The sequence below is a fragment of the Ciconia boyciana genome, chromosome 6, assembly GCF_034638445.1.
Source record: "Ciconia boyciana chromosome 6, ASM3463844v1, whole genome shotgun sequence".
NCBI classification, from domain to species: domain Eukaryota; kingdom Metazoa; phylum Chordata; class Aves; order Ciconiiformes; family Ciconiidae; genus Ciconia; species Ciconia boyciana.
In genome coordinates, this window is record NC_132939.1 from 57,873,673 (window position 1) to 57,897,189 (window position 23,517).

General features: G+C 47.0%; 1 protein-coding gene across 1 annotated transcript; it reads left to right on the forward strand.

Moving 5' to 3' along the window:
* The first annotated feature begins 781 nt into the window (after positions 1 to 781).
* On the forward strand, positions 782 to 23,266 carry HHIPL1 (HHIP like 1). Its single transcript, XM_072865490.1, has 9 exons — positions 782 to 1,075; positions 6,056 to 6,702; positions 9,609 to 9,752; positions 10,342 to 10,670; positions 12,569 to 12,695; positions 13,552 to 13,697; positions 16,779 to 16,860; positions 18,755 to 18,837; positions 21,467 to 23,266. Exons 1-9 carry the CDS (start codon positions 782 to 784, stop codon positions 22,069 to 22,071), a joined length of 2,457 nt encoding a protein of 818 aa, XP_072721591.1. The 3' UTR covers positions 22,072 to 23,266.
* Positions 23,267 to 23,517: the final 251 nt, after the last annotated feature.

Here is a 23,517-nt window from a genome sequence, read left to right on the forward strand (position 1 = left end):
TGGGCAGGGAGTACCTGGACAGCGTGGAGGGAGCACCATTCTGAGTGGGAGCAGTATCTTCATAAAGGGGAATATGTCGCCTGGGCTATCGAGGGCCACACGGTGTAAAGACTACACCAGCCCTCTCCTTTCCAGCCTCGAAGCTGAACCTCATCAGAACCTCATCCCAGGATGAGATTGCCAAAGGATGCCAAAGGACGTAGAAGCACTGGTTGTACGGAAGCTAAGTTTTCTTGGTTTTAAAGACGTCCGCCAGCCGTGTAAACTCAGAGTGCTCTTATCTGTCATATTTTGGTCGTACAAAAGATTCAACGACAGACCCGAGCCCAGCAGCCAACACCTGGGGAGCCAGTCCAAGGAACTTGTTTCCAGCATGAGACATCCTGGCGGTGCGTGCTCCAGCACGGCCCCCGCGCCGGTCGCACGGCCAGGTACCTGCGGGTTGCGGTCGGGCTGGGCTCGAACCCCAGCCGCCTTTCCAAAACCACCGCCGAAACGTAAGCGTGTCGTGAACGAAGCCGCGTCCCGCAGAGCCCAGCGCCGCCGAGCCGGCGCCCAGAGCCCGGGGCCGCCCGTCCCCGGCGCTGACCTCGGCGGCGGCGGCGGCGGCGGCGGGGAGACGTCGGGGCGGGCGCGGCCGCTCTCCGCGCCCCCTCTGCCGCGGCGGGAGCGGGCGGCGGGGCCGGCCCAGCCTCCGCGCAGCCGGGCCGGGCGGCAGCCGCCCCGCCGCCGGCGGGCCCGGGGAGCAGCGCTGCGCGGGGCCGCCGCCCTCGGCGCGGCCATGCGGGGGCTGCGCGGGGCGGCGGGGGCCGGCGGGGCGCGGGCGGCGCTGGCGCTGCTGCTGGCGGCGGCGCTGGCCCCGGCGCCGGCGCGGCCGCACCCGCAGTGCCTGGACTTCAAGCCGCCGTTCCGGCCGCCGCGGGGCCTCGCCTTCTGCCGGCGCTACGCCGACTTCGGCTGCTGCGACCCGCGCCGCGACCGCGCCCTGCTCCAGCGCTTCTACCGCCTCAGCGCCCGCCTCGACGGGCCCACCTACGCCGCCTGCGCCGGGCACCTGCAGGACCTGCTCTGCCAGGTGAGGCGTCCCGGCCCGCCCGCCCGCCTGCAGCCTGCCGCCGCGGCGGCGGCCGCACGGGGCTCCGGGGGCTTCCGCTGGGCGGGGGGCTTCTGCTGCGCGGGGGGCTTCAGCCGCGCAGGGGGCATCCGCTGGGCGGGGGGCTTCAGCCGCGCGGGGGGCTTCAGCCGCGCGGGGGGCATCCGCCGCGCAGCAGGATTCGGCCCCAGCACGGCGCTTTGGCCACGCAGGGTGCTCTGGCCCAGGCACGGGTGCTTCAGCCCTGTCACGGTGCGTTGGCCCAGGTGTGGGTGCATCCACCCACGCAGGGCTGCATCAAGCCCGGGTATGGATGCTGCAGCCCAGGCGTGGGTGCATTGGTCCGGGGGGGGGGGCGTTGGTGCAGGCACAGGCACTTTGGACCTCACAGGGGTGCGTGAGCCATGACATAGGCACATCAGCCCAGGAATTACTGCATCCACCCCTGCAGGGCTGCGTCAGCACAGGCACAGGGGCTTTGGACAGCCCAGGGGTGCGTGAGCTGTGGCGTTAGTGCCTGGCCTAGACAGGGGTGCATGGACCCCCACAAAGGTGCATCGCCTGTGGCATCAGTGCCTGGGCCAGGCATGGGTCCATTGGCCCACGTATGGGTGCATCAGGGATTAGTGCAGCAGCCTAGACACGTGCTCCCAGGCACCGTCAGGAGCGACTGTCCATCATTAGGTTTCCCAGTGGACTTTTCCACCTTTGGCAGGTGTTTGAAAGAGGAATAGGGATGTTGCTCTGCTTTAATTTATGAGCGGCAGTGCTCTGAGATGGGTGTGTGGGCAGTTACAATTTGCAGACTCCCCTCACCCTGCCAGGGTTAGATCCTTGGACCTGGTGAAGACACCCAGGAGGGGACCAGCCTGCACAAAGCATGCTCCTTGTTACGCCCAACTCATGGGATCAGGTGTTTTTTTTACTGGGTTACAGCATCCCGAGCTGCTTTTAGCTTGTGCCAGGTGCTTACAGTCCTGATGACGGGTGCAGAGTAACGCCTGAGGATGTGGCCTAGAAACCTCTGTGGCGGCCATCCCACATGGGGGAAATTCCCACTCGGGGTTGATGTTCTGTGGCCAGATATGATAACAGGATGATCACAGTCTGCGCAGAGCAAAGCATCTGACCCTATCATCAGCGGTGGCCTCGTATGTATGAAAATGCCCCTGAGACAGAGCAGTGGCAGCTCTGTGCTGTGCAAGTGTAAATCTTAAATTAATTCAGACAGTGGAGTCTCGTCTGCTGTGCTCAGGTGGGATCAAAGTGGCTTTTCAGAAATCCTGCTCTTAGCATTTTGCAGGGTAGCCCTTGTGCTCCTGAAAGCGTGAAGAGAAAGCCAACCCTTTTCCACAACAGCTTCTAGAGATTTGACTTTTATTGCATCTCACATTGTACTGGAAAGCAAAAAACCTTTGAATATATTCCTGAAACAAGCGGTGTCCAAAAGTCCATTTGCAGATAGGAAGCCAGTTAGCAGTGCCTGCTAAGCACTCCTTCTGCCTCTGGAAGCAATAAGTAAGTCTCCTGTGTACATCAGAAACCCGACTATTGAAAATTTGTTCAGAAGCAGTGAAATATTTCAGTGTGGGAAAAATGATTCACTGAAATGTTCTGATGAGCTCAGTGCATCACCAGCCCAGATGTGGCTACAAACCAGCACCTCTGGCCATGCAAGCATGAAATGGAAGTTCAGGCATTGCAAACACTCCAGAACATTCTGCTTCCATTCATTCGTTATATATACAATTTATATCCTAGACCTGAATTAATAAGTGGGTTTCTGTGACTTATTCAGCACACTTCTGTCTCTTTCTGCTCACAATTCGTGATTTCTCTCAAATGCGATCAAATTATTTTGACAAGTGTCTCGGCTTGTACTTGTGGTGAGGATTCCTACCTTCTCTTAAATTGTGATTTGCTATGTGGTGCTGTTTCTGTTCCTTGTGGAAAAGCAGACATCCTTCCTTCAGGGCTGCCCATGACCCTCCAGCCCCATAATAGGGTTTCCCCCCACCCAGAAGCAGGCCGAGAGGATGCCTTTGGCCGTGGGGGAGAGGAGGGCTGCAGTGGGACATCTCCCTGCCTGCCCCATGGCCTCGACACCCGGGGGTAATTTGGTGGGGGCGGCAGGTCGCAGGGAACATGTGTGGATATGGATTATTGTGCGGTGGGATACAGGACACCAAACTGCGGGAGAACAGATGCCTCGTTCTGCTTCTCGGGGAACAGCTTGCTTAAAGGCTTGAGTTTCCAGATGGAGGTGGACAGGGAAGGTCAGGGATTATGTGAAAGTTAGACGCTTTCCTGAGGAGTCCCGTTGCTTCCTCCAGGCCGATAGCAGCAGTAAATAAGTCATTGTTTGATGTGGGTATTGGTCCAAATTCAGACTGTTGCAATTCCTCAGATAAATAGCTGCCTCTGAATTCCTGGAACAGATACGGTGGATTTGGCTAACTTGTCTTAATGTAAGTTGTTTTATTTTCTGGTGAGTTATTTTCATAGTGCGAGCTTGTTCCAGCCCTACTGAAGTTACTGATCATCTGCCCATTAGTTTCCTTGGTCTTTGGACCGCATCATAGTTTAAAATGAATGAACAGACCATGTCATTTGGAAAAGAGAATTTAGACCTATTAGTGATGCTGGGCTGTGAGCGAGTGTAGAGTTTCTTGGTGTTTTGAGTTAGTGAATGTGACAAGACGATGTGAAGGGTGAAGGACCACAACATTTGCTTCAGAAGCAGAGAAATTCAGGATCAGGAGTCAGGCTCCATCTCTTGTGGAATAAAAGTTGGAAGCTATTCCAAATGTGGCTGGAAGATACCCTAGACGCATGCTTGGGTACTGTCTGGCTAGTGATAGATCTCTGAACATCACTGTCAGCGTAATGCCGCTGTAAATAGCCGTATGCCACCTGGAACGTGGCAAGGAGTGAAAAAGTCATCCACAACGTTGTCTGCTGCTCAAACGCACCTGAGGCTGGGGTGAACAGCCCGCAGTGGCAAAAGGACAGGGAAACCATACCTCTGTGCTAGTTTTAATTCTGATGCTGAAGCCAGGACATTGCTTTATGGTGCCTACGATCTCTGCTGGCTTTGAAAGAGGCTTTCAGAGAACCAGATACACCCCAGTACTCAAGCGGTGGTCTTCCTCTCTCTGAATGTGAAACCTCCGTAGGCAGAAACAGACTGAGCTCCCATCCAGCCCTGCCTTCACATTCCCTTTCTGTCTCATTTCAATTTGTTTTCTAAGGCCAAATTTTCAGTCATAACAACTGCATCGGCAAATGCTCCAGCTCTTTCTGTCCCTGGCACACCTCGTGTAACCGAGCCCAGTGCCGTTACCCAATCTGCCTGTGTAATTTCAGTGTTTTGTGTCATGCGCAATCTCCTTTTTACCACATTAATTGCTGCTCATTTGAAGGCATAATAACCTTCATTTTGCAATGAATGGCTTGACATTCCAGGAGGAAAGCTTATTGTGCACTAATGATCTGTTATATGGCCTCTCAGTTTATTATGGTATGTAATGGAAAATAAAATAAAAATTAAATACTGTGTGTACTTATCAGCTAATTTAAATACTTCAGTATCTCAGATGTTATATCTTTTCAGCTATTGAATAGTGCTGTAATCTACATTAAGAAATAGCTCCCTATAGATTTAGAAACAGCTCCTTATATTTATTTTTTTTTTAACTAAGATGGTTTTGCTTGGAAGAAATACCATCTAGGAAGTAAAAAATGCAGAATTTATTCAAGAAGGATCGTTTCTCTTCCTACCTTTTTTGCCTCAGTTCTTTATCTGCCCTGTGAAAATAACTTAGCCTCCACTGAGTCACATTATGTTATTTGGAGAGCACTTTTGAGATGCTTGTCGGGAAGATGCATTACAGCTGGAAAATATTGTGTGTTTATTACAAGGAAAAGCCCTTGCAAAGCAGAACTGAGCCACTTTGGTCAGTTTGTAATTTACAGACAGTTTTACTGGATTGCAGTGGCTTTTTACATAAGGAAAATGTGCCTGTTAGAGTTCTCGTAGCGGAGAATACAGTGAACTATGGGAACTTGATTCAGTCCTTAGGTAGATTTCCGAGGCTGCACCTTCCATAAACTAGGGTTGTGCTGCAGCCGCTGCCAGTGGACCTTGCCTGGATTATGGCCATTTGGTGCCCACTGTCGGAAATCCTGTAGCCTGAGCATCCCCTGCCGAACTTGGTGGCCAGCGTCATGATCACGAGATTCATTTCACCACTTCTAATCAGGTATATAAAGAGCCTGTAGGCAAATATCCACCAGCAAAGGCAGCTGGACCCGAGCAAGGCTGGCGGATGCAGTGATAGCATCCCAGGGCTGGGTGCACTGTGCAGTACAAAGGATGGGTGTCCTTCTCCTCTCCTCCTACACTTTCTCATCTCGCTCCTTCCAACCTGTAAATCACATCTGTGTTTGAGGTGCATGTCTGGATTGTCGGATGGCGAGGTATGGAAGTCACAGGCTTTCGCCCTGCTGACCTTTCCCATTCCCTCCTCAACCTGGAGATGGAAGACCTGAATCTGCTTAGCTAACTCCTTGGTTTCGCTGCTGTGCTGCGGTGAATCTGCTTGTTATTTCATAGATAAAGTCAGAGCATCCAAGATAGAAAAGTCTCTTTTTCCCCAGTACAGTCTACTAGGGTGATGTAGCAAGACATATGTCATCGCTGGTTTTCTTGTGTTAGTGCTATGGTTGGAATAAATGAATAACAGCATGAGGAAGCCAGCTTTCGCCAGGAATATTGAAGATCATTTCCCTGAATGCTGAGATAAACCCCCTTTCTAAGATCTTTTCCTCTGTTAATATATCTTCGGAATAAACCACAACATATGTTGCAATTAAGGTGAAATTTCTCCAATTAGTATTGCTGCTCAGCTGTTTCAAATCCGGTCCAAGAAATGGCTTGAGGCTTTTTCTCTCTCCCTCTAGGAATGTTCTCCATATGCAGCTCACTTGTATGACGCCGAAGATCCCTCCACCCCCGTGCGGACGATACCAGGACTTTGCCAAGACTATTGCCTGCAAGTGTGGCAAAAATGCCGCTCCATTTTTCGCTATCTCTCTGCAGACCAAGAGTTAATTGCACTGGAGAACAACATGGCAAAATTCTGCCGCTACCTGTCCTTGGAGGACATGGACTACTGCTTTCCACACCTGCTGGCTAACCAGAACCTTAACCAAAACCTGGGGTTAGTGACTGCCGACACGGAGGGCTGTCTCCAGCTCTGCCTCATGGAGGTCGCCAACGGACTGCGCAATCCCGTTGCGATGGTGCACGCCAGCGATGGCACCCACAGGTTCTTCATTGCGGAGCAGGTTGGCCTGGTGTGGACCTACCTCCCCGATCGATCCAGGCTCGAAAAGCCATTTCTGAACATCAGTGAAGCCGTACTTACCTCACCTTGGGAAGGAGACGAGAGAGGTTTTCTAGGTATTGTCTTCCATCCTAAATTCAAATTTAATGGTAAAGTGTATGTCTACTATTCAGTTGAAGTTCGTTATGAAGAGAGAATCCGAATCAGTGAGTTCAGAATTTCTCCTGCTGACATGAATGCTTTGGACCATGGTTCTGAAAGGTATTGTACACACATTTCTCTGGCAAATGCATTTAAGATCTCAGAGGGCAGCTTGTGCATTTTTAAAGGCTGTTAATGAATGAGACTTATTTAGCTTAATATTGTTCTTGCATTCCAGTGTGGTAGCAAGTTAGTCCAAGTCCATGTCTAGCTTACTGAGACAGAGAATATGCCTGTCCTCTGTGGATGCAAGTGCTCAGGGATAAAACATTTAGATTTCTCAGTTCTGGTATGTCAGAAGATTTAAATGAACACTGATTCAACATGATTTACAGTTAGTATTTTGGGGTTTGGTTTTTGGTTGGGGGTTTTTTGGTATTGTAATTATTACCCTTTAAAACAGACGTGTGCAAAGCATGTGAAATTCGTTCCAAAGCCAAAGGTTTCCAAAATAAGTATAAACAAACTCAGTGATACCGGGCCAAAGATGGATTTGGCCCCACATTTCTTTATCTGAATGATAGCTCAACCCTGTGATATTAAGAATTTAACATCAAATTAAATAAAATGCAAACCACTATGCTATAACTGAGTGCATTTTGATTGGAAATTTCATTTGTTTGAGTCTGATCCTGCAGTTGATCACATTAATATGCACCGATAATTAGAGGTTTGTTTGTGGAGACAGTCTATAGATTTATAACCTGATGCAGAACCACATAATAGAACCACTGTTTTAAGAGACCCTTGAATAGCATTAATGTTAAGATTTTTGCTTTGTTACATGGGTTATATAAGGGCTTTCCAAATACCTTGCAGTGGATGATTCTAGCTCAAAAATGCACATAGCCTAATGCTAGAAAGGGGATGCTGGTTTATAAAGCAATGACAGCCGTTCAGTGTAAGCAGCACTGCAGATGACAGGTAAGGGGAATTTAAACGTGGTCCTCAGGAAAGCAAGTCAGGAGCTCAAACCTGCAGATGTCAAGGCCCATGAGCTGTTTGTTTCAAAATCCTTAGGCTCTGCATTTGTAACATTTTCTATGCTTATTTAGCTGATGGTTAGTATGGCGAAAGCTTAAGAAAACAAAATTGTGGTCCTGATGTGCTTGTGTAGGCATGGCTCCCACTGACTTCATCCTGAGATGCTGCCCAAGAGAGAGCTTGGGCTGACACGTCGTGTGCATTGCCTTAGCAGCAAGGCATATGTCTGTTTGCCTGCAGATTTTTGCTCAATTTGTTTTGTTTTCTTCCTTCTTCTTTGGGAGGTTGAAGAGGATTCACCTTTGTGTCCGTACAGGATCCTCTCTGGCTCCTGCTGCTGGCTGGAGTCTGTGCGCTCGTGCACAGTCGCCTTATCTCACAAGTGGTGATGTTTGGCAGCAGGGGACAGAATACTTACATAGTTGGGTTCCTTCCCACAATCTACAATCTGATCACAAACTATCAGTACTTTCAGAAGGGAAAAAAACTCGCTACAAATGAGGTGGTATAAGTGATTATTATCATTTGGTTTTGCAGCTATTAAGAGGCACTGTAAGCATGAAATTGGGACTTTTTTAGAAGCTGGAATAAAATAAACTTCAGTTATTACACCTGTGAACCTCCACTGCATGTGTTTGTGGCTTTACCTTTTGTGCTGGTTTTGGCTGGGCTAGAGTTCATTTTCTTCACAGTAGCTAGTATGGGGCTGTGTTTTGGATTTGTGCTGGAAACAGTGTTGATAACACAGGGGTGTTTTGGTTACTGCTGAGCAGTGCTTACACAGGGTCAAGGCCTTTCCTGCTCCTCACCCCACCCCACCAGCGAGTGGGCTGGGGGGGCACAAGGAGCTGGGAGGGGACACAGCTGGGACAGCTGACCCCAGCTGGCCCAAGGGCTATCCCATACCATATGACATTGTGCTCAGCATGTAAAGCTGGGGGAAGAAGAGGGAAGGGGGGACATTTAGAGTGATGGCATTTGTCTTCCCAAGTAACCGTTATGTGTGATGGAGCCCTGCTTTCCTGGAGATGGCTGAACACCTGCCTGCCCATGGGAAGGAGTGAATGAAACCCTCATTTTGCTTTGCTTGTGTGCGCAGCTTTTGCTTTCCCTATTAAACTGTCTTTATGTCAACCCTCGAGTTTTCTCACTTTTACTCTTCCGATTCTCTCCCCCATCCCACTGCAGGGGAGTGAGCGAGCGGCTGGGTGGGGCTTAGCTGCCTGCCAGGTTAAACTGCGACACCTTTCTATAAAGTTAGGCTTTTATATATTTCACCCTTTTCTTACTACAAAAGGGATGCCAGATGCATAAAATAAACAGATAAAAGTAAGACAGAGTTAGGTTTTAAAATGAAGGTAAAGGTTGTCGGTACTGCTTTGAATAACCTTTGTCAAAATGTTAATTTGTTGGTGGGGCTGCTTTTAACCACTCTTTAAGCTCGTACAGTCCTGTGTATGTAATTATCATTTAGGGATTCTTCTCTCTTTAAGAATTTCACTGTTACTTAATGTTGGAAAATTTTTGGATTCGCCTTGAAAGCGCCTGTCAGGATTGTGCCAAATGCTGTACAGATGCACAGATGGACTGGAGTTCTTTCTCTTGCAGTGTACAATCGGATTTAAGCTGAGATGACTTTTCTTAAAAAGAAAAAAAGAAAAAAAAAAGAAGTTTTACAAAGAGGAAGGCAGAATCAGAGGAAAAGTATAATTAATTAAAAGTATATTCTGTCATGTCATTTCCCAGATTTTCCTTATTACCCAATTTGGTGTTTCTGTAATCTGGAAAATACGTTGGAATTATTTAAGGTTAGAAAATCAGTTATGCCCAAGTAAAATTCAGTAATGTGGATATAGAGGAATTTGCATCAAAACTGATCTGTAGCCATTTCCATGTGTCAAGGGCAACATTGGAGTGACGTTGCTCTGCCCTTTGCTTAGGGCTTGTGCAGTAGGTAATGCCTCCTCCCTCTTTTCGGTTAGGATAATCCTGGAAATAGAAGAACCTGCTTCCAACCATAATGGAGGAGAGCTGCTCTTTGGAGATGATGGGTATCTCTATATATTTACTGGAGACGGAGGCATGGCTGGGGATCCTTTTGGGACCTTTGGAAACGCCCAGAACAAGTGAGAGCCCCTAAAACCTTGCGTGCGCCGTGTGTCCCTCCTGTCACCCTTGGGTTGAGAAGAGAAACTGGGGGAGGTAAATCGGGGGGGATTTTCTGTCTCAGGTTTACTTTTAACCTAACGCCTGCGCTGATGCTTGTGCACACATGTGGGCATATAGACCTCCCATGTAACTGCAGTTTCCTTAGGGGAGCTTATCGAGGTGCGTCTCTTTTCCCTGTGAGCAGCGGTAGCTCGCGCAGCCTTCCAGCTGCCTGCCTGGAGCCCAGTTTTCTGCAAGTGGAGGGAGGGTCCGTGAAATGGGAGGCGTGTACCCATCCCTGCAGCAGCTCCAGGGCACGGGCTTGCGTCCGTGGGGCAGGGGGTCGTGGGAAGTCAGTGCCGCCTGAAGGCTGTTCAGTGGCCTGGGACAAATGAAATGGCCTTGAAATGGTTGCTTTTTCAGAGATATTTAAAGGCTTGTCTTTTCCAAACCAGAAAGAATGAAACCCTAGACTTTCCCCAAACCCATCTCTGAGCAAGAAGGTATGTTTAACCGAAGTCTAGTTTTCTTTCTTTTTTTTTTTTTTCCTTTCTTCTCCCAATACAGATCAACCCTGCTGGGCAAAGTGCTGCGGATCGATGTGAACAACAACGACCGCGGGCCTCTGTACCGAATCCCTCCCGACAACCCATTTCTCGACGACCCTAAGGCTCGCCCCGAAATCTATGCGTACGGAGTGAGAAATATGTGGCGCTGCTCTTTCGACAGGGGTGAGCCTCACACCAAGGAAGGGAAAGGGCGGCTCTTCTGTGGAGACGTGGGGCAGAATAAATACGAAGAAATCGACATTGTCGAGAAAGGGAAAAATTACGGCTGGAGGGCGAGGGAAGGATTCAGCTGCTACGATAAAAAACTTTGCACCAATTCTTCAATGGGTAAATAGATGTTCTCTCTAAATTACCTGTCTCACACTGCACTGTCATTTTTAATTCCTGCCTTCAAAGCCTGGCTGCTTGGTGGAAAACACATATTTCTGAGATGTAAATCTATGCAGTCTCAGTCTAGAAGGGAACTGACGTGGGGATAAATATTGAAAGTCCAAACGTTACTGTTTTTGAGTTAGGAGGAAAATGAAATGTGCTAGCTGTTGTTTTTCTAGGCGATCTGTGTTGTTAGTCAAATTGCCTGGTGATTCTGTGATTTGGGGGGACAATTTCGTCGTTTCCACATAAAATAAGCTTTCCTGCAGAAGCGAGAAAAATTTGGAGCAATTGTATTTTTCTCCATAACTCACACATAGTGTCCTTATTTTAAAAAAATTAAAAAAAGTATTGTCTAACCTGCTCAACCAGTATGCAGACTGCCTGCTTTGCAGGTAACTGAATGTACAGTGTGTTTTTATTTCTTTTAGCTATGCAAAAAAGGAAAACCTTAAGTTTTTGGTTTTTTTTACTTTTCAAACCTGGATTCAGGGTATTTGCTGGCTGGCTAAATTCCAGTGCACATGTGAAGTCAGAGTGTATTGTGTTGTAAGGTCTGATGTGGACCACATCTTGTGCTGGAGCATCTCCCCAGAGATCCAGGGGGGCAGTGGGCTGGCACTGATTTGCACTAGCTGAGATTCTGATTGTTTTTCTCTTCTATGTGCTATGTGGTGTTGTTTAACTTCCTTCCTTTTACTCACTTAGCTACAAGTACAGTCGTAGTGATTGTTTTTTTATAAAAATTTCGAGAGCAGGGAGCAGATTTTTTGCACTCCCTTTGCTGAAGCAGTTGTCAGAGAGCCCGTTTAGTGCTCTCCTGTGTGACAGCGCCTGCATGAGCATTCATGGCAAGCACTTTACTGAGGTCTCTGGGGATTCGGAACAAGTTCTGATGCCTTTAGAGTTCCTTCTGTTAGAACAGTGAAATGTCACAGCCCCTTTAAAATGCTAAGTGCAGCTGCAGTGTAGAAAACACTTGCTTTAGATGAAATGCCCCTGGTGCAAGTTCCCCGCTGCCAGGTTTACTACTTGAGGCATCTGCTACATGGGCAGGGAGAAAGGCTGTGAGGATGAGGAGGGGTGGGTACTGCGAGGAGATACCCATGACCCAGCAGTTTCAAAAGAAAGGGGAGGAAGCATCCAATGGAGACCCTCAAAATCAGGGCATCCCCCTCTGTTTTGCCTCTGTCTTGTGTCTTAACTCACATTTTACTATGAATATGCCTACATCTTCCCTGTGCCATACCATAAATATTTGATGGCTCTTTCAGGTTAAGCTCCCCTGTCTCAGAGAAACAGAAGCTATTTGCACTGACATATGACATATCTTTTCATCAGTGCCTGCAGTCTGGAGTTACCCATCTCTTTTTTCCCCTTCACCACCGAAACAAAGCTGCATTGGGCAAACGTCTCCTGCATGGGTGCAGCGACTCTAAGAGTACCCTGCAAATTCATAGCAAAACCAGCCAGGCTGTGTAGAAATGGGCCAGAAGCAGCACTAACGGAGCTGGGTTGTAGCAGGAGGAGAAGGGCTCAGGAGAACGGTGAGGTGTCTGGGTGATAGAGAGCACTCAGGCTTGTCAGGGATTCAGCTTGTATTGCAGGTGAAACAGCAACGAGTCTCGCTGAGCTAGCTTGTCCTTGGTTAGCACAGCCAGCTAGACAGGGCTGTCGAACGTGGTTCTGAAAAGGTGAAAATCAAACTAAATATGACTCCATCGGCACTTCATTTAATTAAGGTGCTCAAATGAACCTGATCATATTGTGCTAGTCTCAGGACTATCTGGATAAACAGCTATTCTGCATCATGTATAAAACAAGGCAAGTCACAGATCTTTTCTCCCATACAGATGATGTGCTTCCCATTTACGCGTATCCACACAAAATGGGGAAATCCGTTACGGGAGGCTATGTCTACCGGGGTTGCGAGTCTCCAAACTTGAATGGCCTGTACATATTTGGTGATTTTATGAGTGGGTAAGTAAATACTTCAGATACTCACTCAGCTGTACCTCCAGCGAAAGCCCTCCAGCAATACTACGCCTGCCTGCAAGCACTCATGCAGTCGAACGCTGAGGACATGCTGCTGCTTGCTGGTTGCAAGCACTGGGCAGAGCCTGACTGCTCATTACAGAGGGCTCACGTGGCTTTTTTTATATAACCTTTATTCCATGGTGCTGTGCAGGAATGCGATCTTTGCATCCCAGCAGCTGTCGATGTTCCTGATTCACATTGTGCGAGTACAAATACAGGGGCAATGATGTGATGTTCATTTAAATTCCTGGAAGTGGTGTAACAAAGCATTTGAATGCATCCTAAAAGAACCCTCTGATGCAACATTTCCAGACATTGAAGATATTAAAAGAATTGTCCAGCAAGTGAGTTGCTGCAAACCTTTGATGAGGCAGGCATAAGACTGCCTTGCTTTCCCCCCACCTCCTCTGCCTTTGCTGTATGTACATCTCCCAGGCCTCTTGCACGCGGCCCCCGCACCGCCTGCCCCAGCTGATGCCCTGGTCCTGGGCGCGGGAGAGAAGCCACAGAGCTCCGATGAAGTCAAGTGCCATGCATCTCTGGCAAGGTCCCGCCAGTCTGACATCCCTTAAACCCTCACATATACTTTTCTCCTGTGCTTGTGTTGCCCCTGAAAGACAAGGTGTTGCAGGGGTGTATATATGTTTTAATATTAACAATCTTTTGTTTCTTGGAGGAGCTACACTTCCTATAGTAGCTAGTGTGGGTAGGAAGCATTAAACACCCTTGCAGGTGTTCTGATTAATGTTCATAAATCATCTTCTTGGTTGCTTGGTGCAAGCGCGTTTTTGCCTTGCAGACGCCTGATGTCTTTGAAGGAGGATCGTGCTACCGGAGAATGGCAGTACAGTGAAATCTGCATGGGGACGGGACAGACGTGCATGTTCCCTGGGCTTATCAATAACTATTATCAATACATCATCTCTTTTGCTGAAGATGAAGCAGGTAATCTTTTAACTTTATATCGCACTGAATGGCATGCTTGTGGTTTCTCTTTGGATTAAAACACCAGGGAAGGGGTCAGAGAGGGCTCCTGGGAGGCAGGGGGGATGGAGAGGCAGAGCATGAGTCTGTCAGTCTTTAAAATGCTGATGGGTGAGAGTGAGATTCCCAGCATCTCCCAAATATCAAACCAAAGTCACAGTCCTAATTTTGAGGCACCTCCTCCCGTGGCCAGCGTGCCACACAGTGACTGCGGGGGGAATTGGAGAGGCAGTTCCCTGCAAGACTGGGTCTGGGTGTGCTGCTGCCCGCACACCTATGGTCAGGAGGGATGGGAGACAGCAGAAGGCAAACACAGTTAGAAAAGAAACCTCATTCTTCACGGTGCTATGCCATGGGGAATGCAGGCCCTGAGAGGCTGAGAAGCTGATAGCCAAGTGAGAGTCTATGCTCTTGGCCAGTCAAGAAGGCTGTTGGCATTATTAATGGATACAGGGAAGCAGATGTAATGAACAGTAATTATGAACGTGCTCACCCTGGCCTGGAATATTTGTACCTCTCGAGGTGAAGCAGAATGAAAGCCTTATGTTATGTCTCGAGTGAGGCATCAGCAAAAGGCTGCTTAAGTCCATATTTTATTAGTGCCAGCTGGGATTTTGCCTTGCATAGGACTGAAGGATGTAGTCTCAGTGGAGCTTTGCATAGCTGTGTTTTTAAGACTGGAGACATTTTGCTTTCTAGGAGGGAGCTGCTGCAATTTGAAAAGGAGGAAATAGAGTCCTGGGGTGAAAGCTGGTGGTTGCTCCTTTTGTTTGTACAAAGGTATGGTTAACTGCCCAGCCTCATGGTGGGGCAGGCAGAGCATGCGGCTCCGGGCTGGGGACTGATGACCCTTGCTAAGTAGCCTCATGTGCGACTCGGCGATGCAGGAGTTTGTGTTCTGCCGCGTTGCGGGGAGGTCCTGGCTTGTGGGGACAAGCACCCACTTTCAGAATGCCCCCATTTTTAAACTTCTGTTTTTCCTGCAGATTATGTCGGGTGTGGACGTTGCACAAATGCAACGTGGTTCTATGTGTTGCATATCATATAAATGCAAATTTTATCATGTAAATGCAAATCATCCACATTATTCGCTCCAAAGTTTGACTTGGGAATTTTCTCTTTTTTGGAGTTAAAATCCATTTTCTTTAATGGTTAATGTTCATGGAAGGTAGAGCTGTTTCGCAGTGCTGTGGCGAGAAGCAGATCTTATCCTAAAATCAGAATAACTTCGTTTAAATCAGCTTGATGCCAAGGCAGAGGGCTGCCAAGCGCAGTATCAAGCTGTTAATTGCAGCCCTTGCTCGTGCACCGCGGGAGCGGCGTCTCCCCGGTCCTGCGCCTGCGGGCAGGGTCTGTGCAAGGGGGGTGAAACCCTGCCGCCCTTCTTCTGCCCCGCGCTTTCCACGCGTACTCTGCGTAGGTATACTAGAGCTGGGTGGAAATCTGGGCTGGAGTCTGTTCTCAGAGGTAGTTATTTGCCTTGGGTTTGCTTTATTTTAATGGAAAGAAATCTGTTGATAACAGTTTAGTGAGTTTTCTTTATCTGCAGCGAACAGTTTTCTCTTTCACCTTTTTGGAGTGCTGGGAGTCTGATTTTTTACAAGTTTATCACACAGTTTAACAAGCTTTTCTTCATGGAAGTGTTTGTTCTTTGGGGTTGTTGCTCCGATGAATGTTAATCGGGCTGGTGCGGCGGATGTGTTTATGCAGTGGAGACACCTATATTTTTGGTTCATTGCACAGCCATTATAAAGCCAGCGGCCCCGTCCCCTGGCAGCTGAAGGTGTTGGGGATACCCCAGGCCCTGTGCTATGTCTGTGGGGCACACATCTGATATAGCCTGTGTGCTCCATGGCCTGAGCATCCATCTTTCTGCCTGATAATTTCTGGGAAAGAGGGGTGGGGTGTGAAGCACACATCACTGCACCGCAGCATGCAGTGCCAGGTGTTTCCCATCCCTGCTTGGGTCAAGGCTGCCTCTGGTTAATGGAGCCCACCAGAAAAAGGAAGAAACCAGCCAGGGGTGGCCAGGGGTGGCTGGTTTCTGCCCTGGGAGCAGCCAGAGGAGCTCGGCCAGGGCAGCACAGGAGAGCAGGGAGGAGGAGGGAGGCTCAGCAGCCAGCAGGAGCTGCCACCAACCGCCCACATCTTCCTTTGCTCACTCTGACCCCTCTGCTCCTTCCCCTCTTCCCCTTGGGGCACCCATAGGGTGCCCAAAAAAATCTGCCTTGCTCACTAAGCAGGTCTCCGTTGCCTCTTTTTCTTCCTTTTTTTTTTTCTTTTTTTTGAAATATTGCAAATTTATGTTTCCTCCCGACCCTTTCCATTGCAGCGCTCAAGCACTTGAGCTGGCAAAAGAGAAAAGAGAGTGCCGGAGGGACTATTTATCCCAGCCTCCCCTGCACAACAGGAGAAGGATGGAAATGCAGTTGAGAGAAAATAAGTCAAATAAATGGTGAGGGACATTGTTTGGCTGAAGGTCGAGCCCTATCCATGGGACCTGACAGAGCTGTGATGAACCAAATGCCTTTCGTGTGAGATAGATAGATCTCACTTTGTGAGTGTGCTAGAGAAAGCAAAAGCAAAATCTTGTTCTTCTGTAATTCACCCCAAAGGAGTGCTTCATCCAAAAGAGCAGAAGACAGTGTGAACATTCTTAATTTCCTTTCATTTTGTTTCAACAAAGGAAGTTCAGGGTTTGACTGTTTTGCGTTAGAGAAGTTAAAGGACACAGATCAGACTGAGATGACAGCTGAAGCCTGGGCAGCTGAACCTGCAGTGGAAATTTGTCCCAGTAATATTTCATGACAATACGTAAAAGCTCCCACTCACTAAGAGTATTTTATGCCACTGGACTGCAGATGAACTCGCACGACAAACCCAAATACAAACCTGCCTTGTTTCCTCCAGTAGCCAGGTCTCCATGTTGGTCCTGGGTTTCCTGATGCTCTCTGACCTGTGATGCAGAGTTAATGCCTTTGTGCTGTACAGGACAGAAGCTCCATGGAGAGTTTTCATGGCTGTGTGTGTTTTTTTTCCCAGGGGAACTTTACTTCATGTCTACCGGCATACCAAGCGCCACGGCTCCCCATGGAGTGGTGTACAAAGTGGTGGACACCTCTAGGTATGAGATGTTCTTGTTGCAAAGCCTAAGTGTGGTGCAGGGTGTCCAGGTGTGGATGTGATGAATGATGCTGACTGACTAACTAGCTCCTCTCCCATGCTGGGCCCTTCTGTGGAACTTGATCAAGAAACAGCTGGAGCAGCCCGTTGCGGGTCTGCTTTGCTCCGGCAGTCATGGGAGTCTACCCTGCCTGGTGATCACCAACTTGTTATGGGGCCTGTTGGTGTTACGTGGGTTGGGAGATTTGTTCTGGAAAGCTAAAGGAGTATTTTATGGGTGGCCTGTCTTTCTCAGGCAAAGTTTCTCTAGATTCCTGCCCAGAAGGAGGCAGTTTTTCTCAAGGTGTTTATTTTCAGTTCCTCTCCATCCCTTGTAGCCAGCTGCATCTCCTGTAAGAGCCCCATGCCCAGGCAGCTGCAGCCGAAGCTGACCCAGCGTGACCTGCAGTGCTTTCTCAGGCAAACCAGAAATGAATGTCAAAAAGTACATTCTTTTTTGTGTTTCAAAGAGGAAAATGGTTGGGACGAGGAAATAAGACTGTTGTTACACCTTCTGGATCCCACGTGCACGTATCTTCAGACTGGACAAGGCAGGGAATAGTTGTGTTTTATGGGAAGACTTATAGCTGTTTTTTCCATCTTCCTGTTTTTTAAGCATTACTGTTATTGGCGAAACACCAAAATACTTTCAGCCAGACATGTAGAGTAAGACTTTTGTAGTTTTTATATTTTTAAAAGGATTAAATTTACAGCTTTAGCTATCTGAGCGTTTTGAACCAAACCACTTTTCGGTTTTGTGTTGGAACCAGACCCCAAAGTTAAACAGCCCGCAGAGCTGCTGCGTGTTTTCCTCCAACTCCTCCTGTGTCAGGAGTATTTTCCATTATCTAACACAGCGGAAGAGTTCCTGTAAACTGTGTATCAAGAGGCTGGTATTACGCAACCTTTGTAAAAATAAAGAAAGCAGAAGTCAAAAGAAAGTCATAAGTTTAAGTTTAAAAAGAAGTTTCTTTAGTGTGTCAAGTACACATTGAAGTGTGTCGACACACTTTAGTGTGTCGAGTGTGTCGATATGAATAAGAAAGAACTCAGGAAAATTCATAAAAGTAGGGAACGTCCCTGTGGCAGTAGTTGAGAGGGGAGCTCTTTGCCTTCCACAGACATGCAAATGCAGACAATCCTAATTACAAAGGAGTTATACCCTCCAAATGCAAACATCATGCATTTTTGAACCAGTTTGAAAACCTCTGAAGAAGGCTGCAGATTAACGAGCCAGCCAGCATAGGAAAAAGTGATGGTGAACTGGATGTAACTTCTCAGAAGTGAAATATACCTCAATCGGAAACAAATTTGCGTCAAAATAATGTGTTGTTCTACGAGGAAGCCTCTGTAGGAGACACTTAGAGCTCTTGTTTGAAACTAAGGCGTTTTTGGTACTACTTTTGTAGTAGTTAGTCTTTTGTTTGGGCTTTATGTACGAATAATAGCGTGTTATTTTGCTTCTCTGAAGACAGCCTGAAAACTTGCGTACACATGACCTTTATGTCAGATGTTCAACATATACTGTCTGGTTTTGTGATTTTTATTTTCAGTTTGATTGATCTCTTTCTGTAATGCTTGAACCTGCCAGTGTTTTATTTTCTTAATGGATTCAGCAATAGCAAGTGAAAACACAGCCAGAGGACTCCCCTGCCTTGTGAATATTTGGACTTTGATCAATGGAGATATGTGATTGTTTAATTATGTTTTCTACTGTAAGAGATTACTTGGATCATTTAAACAGACTTTTTTTTTCCAGTGAGCATTACATTCATTGAAAAACAATGGGAAGCAAATGCTCACGATGCCAGGGGAAAGGAATTAATTGTACGCTGTATGTGTCCCTTTTTTCGCAGGAGAGCACCACCAGGAAAATGCCGAGTTGAGCCATCGCCAGTGAAAGTAAAAAGCAAGCGCATCCGGTTTGTGCCAAAGGAGAGTAAGTGTCACCGTTGCTGCTTGTTATTGGTGCATGTTAGCTGGCAGTAAATATAAACTCCAGGCTCACACCATCTCTGCATGCGTGGAGACCACCCAGAACTTCACTCTCCGGAGTATCCTCAAAATTAATCCTTACCAGCTGTTTTGGACCTGAAGAGTTGGTTCAAAGAAGGCATAAAGTATTTCCCGTCTCTGGGCCATGTGAAATCTTCTCCGTAGTTTCTATCCCTGCACATTTTCCCTTTTCCATGCTACATCGTACCTGTTTCATTACCACCAGCTTGGTTTCCCCATAAGTGTTTCTGTACTGAGATCCTGTGCTCGATGGTGCTTTTCAGTGACAAGTGATTTTTTGCAGTGCCTTCAGGTAATGAGGAGCACTTCAGGAGCTGAAAGGTATGATGGCTAACGGGTTGGGAAATAGCTCCTTGAGCAAGATGATGGCTGAGTCATTGTTAGTTGTAAGTGAGAGAATATGGGATGAGAAAACGCTCCCAAAAGAATCGGTGTGATCAGCCATTCAGGTGAACTTTTGGCTTATCCAAACCCTCCAGGGCTTTTTGATTGCTTCATACTGAATGAAGTATCATACTGCTAAAGCTGGAGCAGTCAGCGATGTAGCTGAATCTGCAGCAAGCCAAGTACTATTTATGTTAAATGCAAACCCCTAAATATGCTATTAGGATCTCAAAATTAGATTAGGCAGCATCACCCTTCTTTTCCCCTGTGCATTTTGTTTACACATGTAAGTACCTAGGCAGTACTCTAACAACTTTGTCATGAAGTTAATATTACTGTAGGATCTCTACGATCAGAACACTTTTATTTAATTTTTAATTACATTAATCATGTTACACTGCATTTGAGTCATTGACAGTTCCTACAGCTTTGACTTGAGGGAGGAATGAGGGCACTCAGCACCTTGCAAGACTGAGTCTTTAAGGTGGAACAAGATCTAAGGCTAATTATTAGCTGTTGACATGCCTGAGCACTCAGCACATCTTCAGAAACATTCTCCTTTGCAAGCTGTGCACGCAGTTTCCAAATATTATTAACTTGGTTCGTGTTCAACCAGCTTTGTCTCCATTTCTGCTTATGCATTATTCTCTATGCAAGTCTAAAGGTCAGATTTTTGAACTACACGTATAACTAAATCTTTTGGGTTTGTTTACAAGGTAGTTTTCATCATAAAATAAAACTTAGAAACAGTGGGAGAGATTCTGCTAAGTGTCTCAAGAACTAAATTCATGTGTAGGTGAAAACCAAGCGTGAAGATTTTGATTCAGAAGCATGCAAACAGGATGTGTAGCTGTAAATATTTTGCTCTTTAGGTTAGTGCTTAGTGTGAACGTAACAGAATCGCCAAGGCATGCGGCTTGCATTAGCTGGATGAGTGCATTTGTTGGAAGTGTATTTAATAAATAGCTTGACGAAGAGTAATATATAATAGCAACTTGATTCAGTGAGGTGAAAAGAACTCCCAGGTGACCATTAGCTTTCATGCAGTCCTACATACCATTGTATGACTTCCAGGATTTTCAAGTGCTTTGCCAGATCAGGCTCCAGCAACTGAGGTGTGCACAGGTAAGGCTTTCACATTTCCTTCTTGCCTTCAGAACCTCAGCTTCCAAAGAAGGGAAATATTTTCATGCCACAAATACAGTTCCTCTCCGAAGAGCGTTATTTGGAAAAACTGGACCGCTGCAAGGGTTTGTCTTTTGGGGACAATAGATATTAAGCACAAATAAGACAGTCATATTTTTCCTCGTTTCTGTACTACAAAGCAAATGATGAATGAGAAAGGATAAATCTAGGATGTTATTCAAAAAGTCATGATGTCTTTGCAAATGTACGCGACACCGTCCCAGCTCAGTAGATTGTTATTCTGACTAATTCTAAATTGCTTCCTTCTGACAAGCTAAAACTTATTTTGAAGCTAAAAATAGAGCACATGTGAATAAGCAAGTCCAGTAATGCCTGGAAACTGTGACAGCAAAGAATTTTCATCTCTTCAGAGTTCAAGGCTCTTTTATTTTTTTTCATAAGGAAGAAAAAAACCAACCCCAAATCCTGTTTTATGTGTTGTCCTGGCAACTCCTTTCCTTTTGCACATTCCAGTTGCCAGAGAGAATTGATTTTGAATGTTCCTAATTTCAGCTCCTCTGAATAAAGCATCTGGCCCAGTGGGGAGGCCGGCGCTCAGTCTGGTAACAATCCAATCATTCGTAATGAAGAGAAGAGCAGAAATAGCGCCTGTCTTTAAAATGCTTTCAGCAGGGGAGAAGGGTAGGGTGGGGAACTCCTCTTCTGACCGTGAAACTCCAGCACCCACCCTTTAATGGCCAGTCTGAGGTTTTGCCAATAAACTGCTTGGGATTTCCTTCTTGGGAGAGGTGTACTAGTTGGCATTAAGCCCTGCAGTCCTCTGCTAACTAAAAGCAGCCGACATTTTTCGCTGAGGAAATACTGGCTCACCGGGAGCGCTGTCACTTCTCAACAGGATCAAGTAAGCAAATTCCAAGAAAGGAGTTAAATAAGTCAAAATCAGCGCTAGATTCGTACAGTCGTCTTTAAGTAGTGTCTGTAGAGTGACAGGCTCATGATTTCCTGGGTTTTTCCCCCAACAGAGCTTATTATGAAAACACCAACGCCGCGTCCCCAGCTGAAGGCCACGACCGAGGCTTCACGGGGAGGCAACCCAGACCCCAAAACCCCCCGCGTGCCGGCTGTGGACTGGGTGGGCCAAGCCCCGCCACCGCCGGGGAACCGAAGCAGGACGCCCGCCACGCCAGCGCCAAGCGGCAGGACCCCCAAGCCCAGGAAGCGAGGAGAGAGGAGGGGGCAGCGCAGGAAGAAGAAACCCCCCGGCACGGCCCCGCCACTGCAAAACGGTGCCGTGCGGCTGATGGAGCAGCGGGGCCGCGGACGGCGCCGGGGCCGGGTGGAGGTTTACATCGATGGCGAGTGGGGCACGGTGTGCGACGACGGCTGGAGCTCGCCTGCCGCCGCCGTGGTGTGCCGCCAGCTGGGCTTCCCCCACGTGGTGCGGGCCAGCAAGAAGGCAGAATTTGGGCAAGGGACCTCCCTTCGCATTCTCCTGGATGACGTCCAGTGCTCCGGGCAGGAGAAGACACTTCTGGAGTGTGACCACGCTGACGTTGGCACGCACAACTGCTCCCACGAGGAGGACGCCGGCGTGGTGTGCAGCCGGGAGGAGGTGGCAGACTGGTGACAGAGGAGCTGGCGGGACTCAGACTACGTCCCCTTCTTGCCCAACCCTCTAAACCAGCGTCAGTATTGAGGAGGGTGTGCTCTGCCTTGAGGATGCTGCGTCTGTTCGAAGTAATCTTGCTGTTTTCTTTGTGTTCGTCCCCATCCATCTGCCTTGGAGGGAAAGAAGAAGTAAAATGAAGCAGTGACTTGAGTATGTCGTGGGCAGGGACTGCATTTGTATGGGGTTTTTTATAAGAAGAAAACCCCAAACAGCAGCCATTACAGATTAGAAAAAAGATGCATCCTATTGCCCTTTCACCTTTCAAAATACAACACTCCCCAGTCACGCTTCACAGTGTTTTGCCAAAAAATTAATTCCAAAATAATCATGTTTTGCTCTTGCTTATGGAAGTATTTGCATTGTTTGGCTTGCTTTGCCACCCGCAGCTCTGAGTGGTAGTTTCTAACTATGTGTAAATCTATGCCTTTCTTTGCAGAATACAAAAATAGAAATTTTTTTTTTAACTTTCCATGCACTAGCTTAAAGGAAAATGATTCTTCTGTAATGCTTTATATTGATATAAGCCTACTGGTTATCAAAGATAACTGTGTCTAAGCAAAATCAGATAAATTAGAAAAAGTCATAGCATACTGCCTGGAAAATATTTCTTCAGTTTACACTAGTCTAAGTGAAAAGAAAACCTGGCCTTTTTCACATGAACAGGATCATTATCCAGTTTAACCCTGGAGATACTTTGTACATCTTTTTCCACTTTCCCAAATGTTGTGAAGCCATGTGTTTTTGCATTCAGTTTTCACAGGTGTGAATGACTAGACAAAAGGTAATGTACTGGGGTAATAATCCTGTAATATTTACCCCTTTTAAAAGGATATTAAAAAACCACAGAACTCATTTTGTCTGAAATGTGTTTTTCACCTGAGTGGTGATTGGAGACACATGTTCTCCTCTCTTGTGGTCTCTCCGCATTTGATAGCATTTTGCCTGGTTAAGTTTTTCCCAGTGTAATCAGGATAGGTTTTATCTTGCTGCTTACACAAGAGCATGAGAAAGACAAAATGAAACAAATGTAAAATGACTAGTGCATCCAGCAACGTTCATGAGCAAAACCTTGTATCTAAAGCTTGTACTGTGGATGGTTATTTCAGTTCCCTAATTACAAGTTGACAGTGTCCTCTTAAGCCTAAAACATTGATGTATATGGTAAATGAATTTGTTTTAAATAGTATTTCTTGAACTTTCTGATATACCCATTAAATACGTTTTATATTAAAGAATACCTTCACTATACAAAAGAAGACAATCGGAAAAATAGCTCTGTCTCCCTACTTCTTATGAAGTATAAAGGGGAGAACAGATGTATAAAGTGCCTTTTGCAAAATATTGTCCTTATTTCATTGGAAAACCTACAAATGCCATCAGGCACCAGAATGTCATTAGGTTTTT

Coding starts and splice junctions, on each gene's coding strand:
- HHIPL1 (XM_072865490.1), top strand. CDS start 782: ATGCGGGGGCTGCGCGGGGCGGCGGGGGCCGGCGGGGCGCGGGCGGCG. Junction 10,671..12,568: donor TTGCACCAATTCTTCAATGG/GTAAATAGATGT, acceptor TCTCCCATACAG/ATGATGTGCTTCCCATTTAC. Junction 18,838..21,466: donor CCGGTTTGTGCCAAAGGAGA/GTAAGTGTCACC, acceptor TTCCCCCAACAG/AGCTTATTATGAAAACACCA.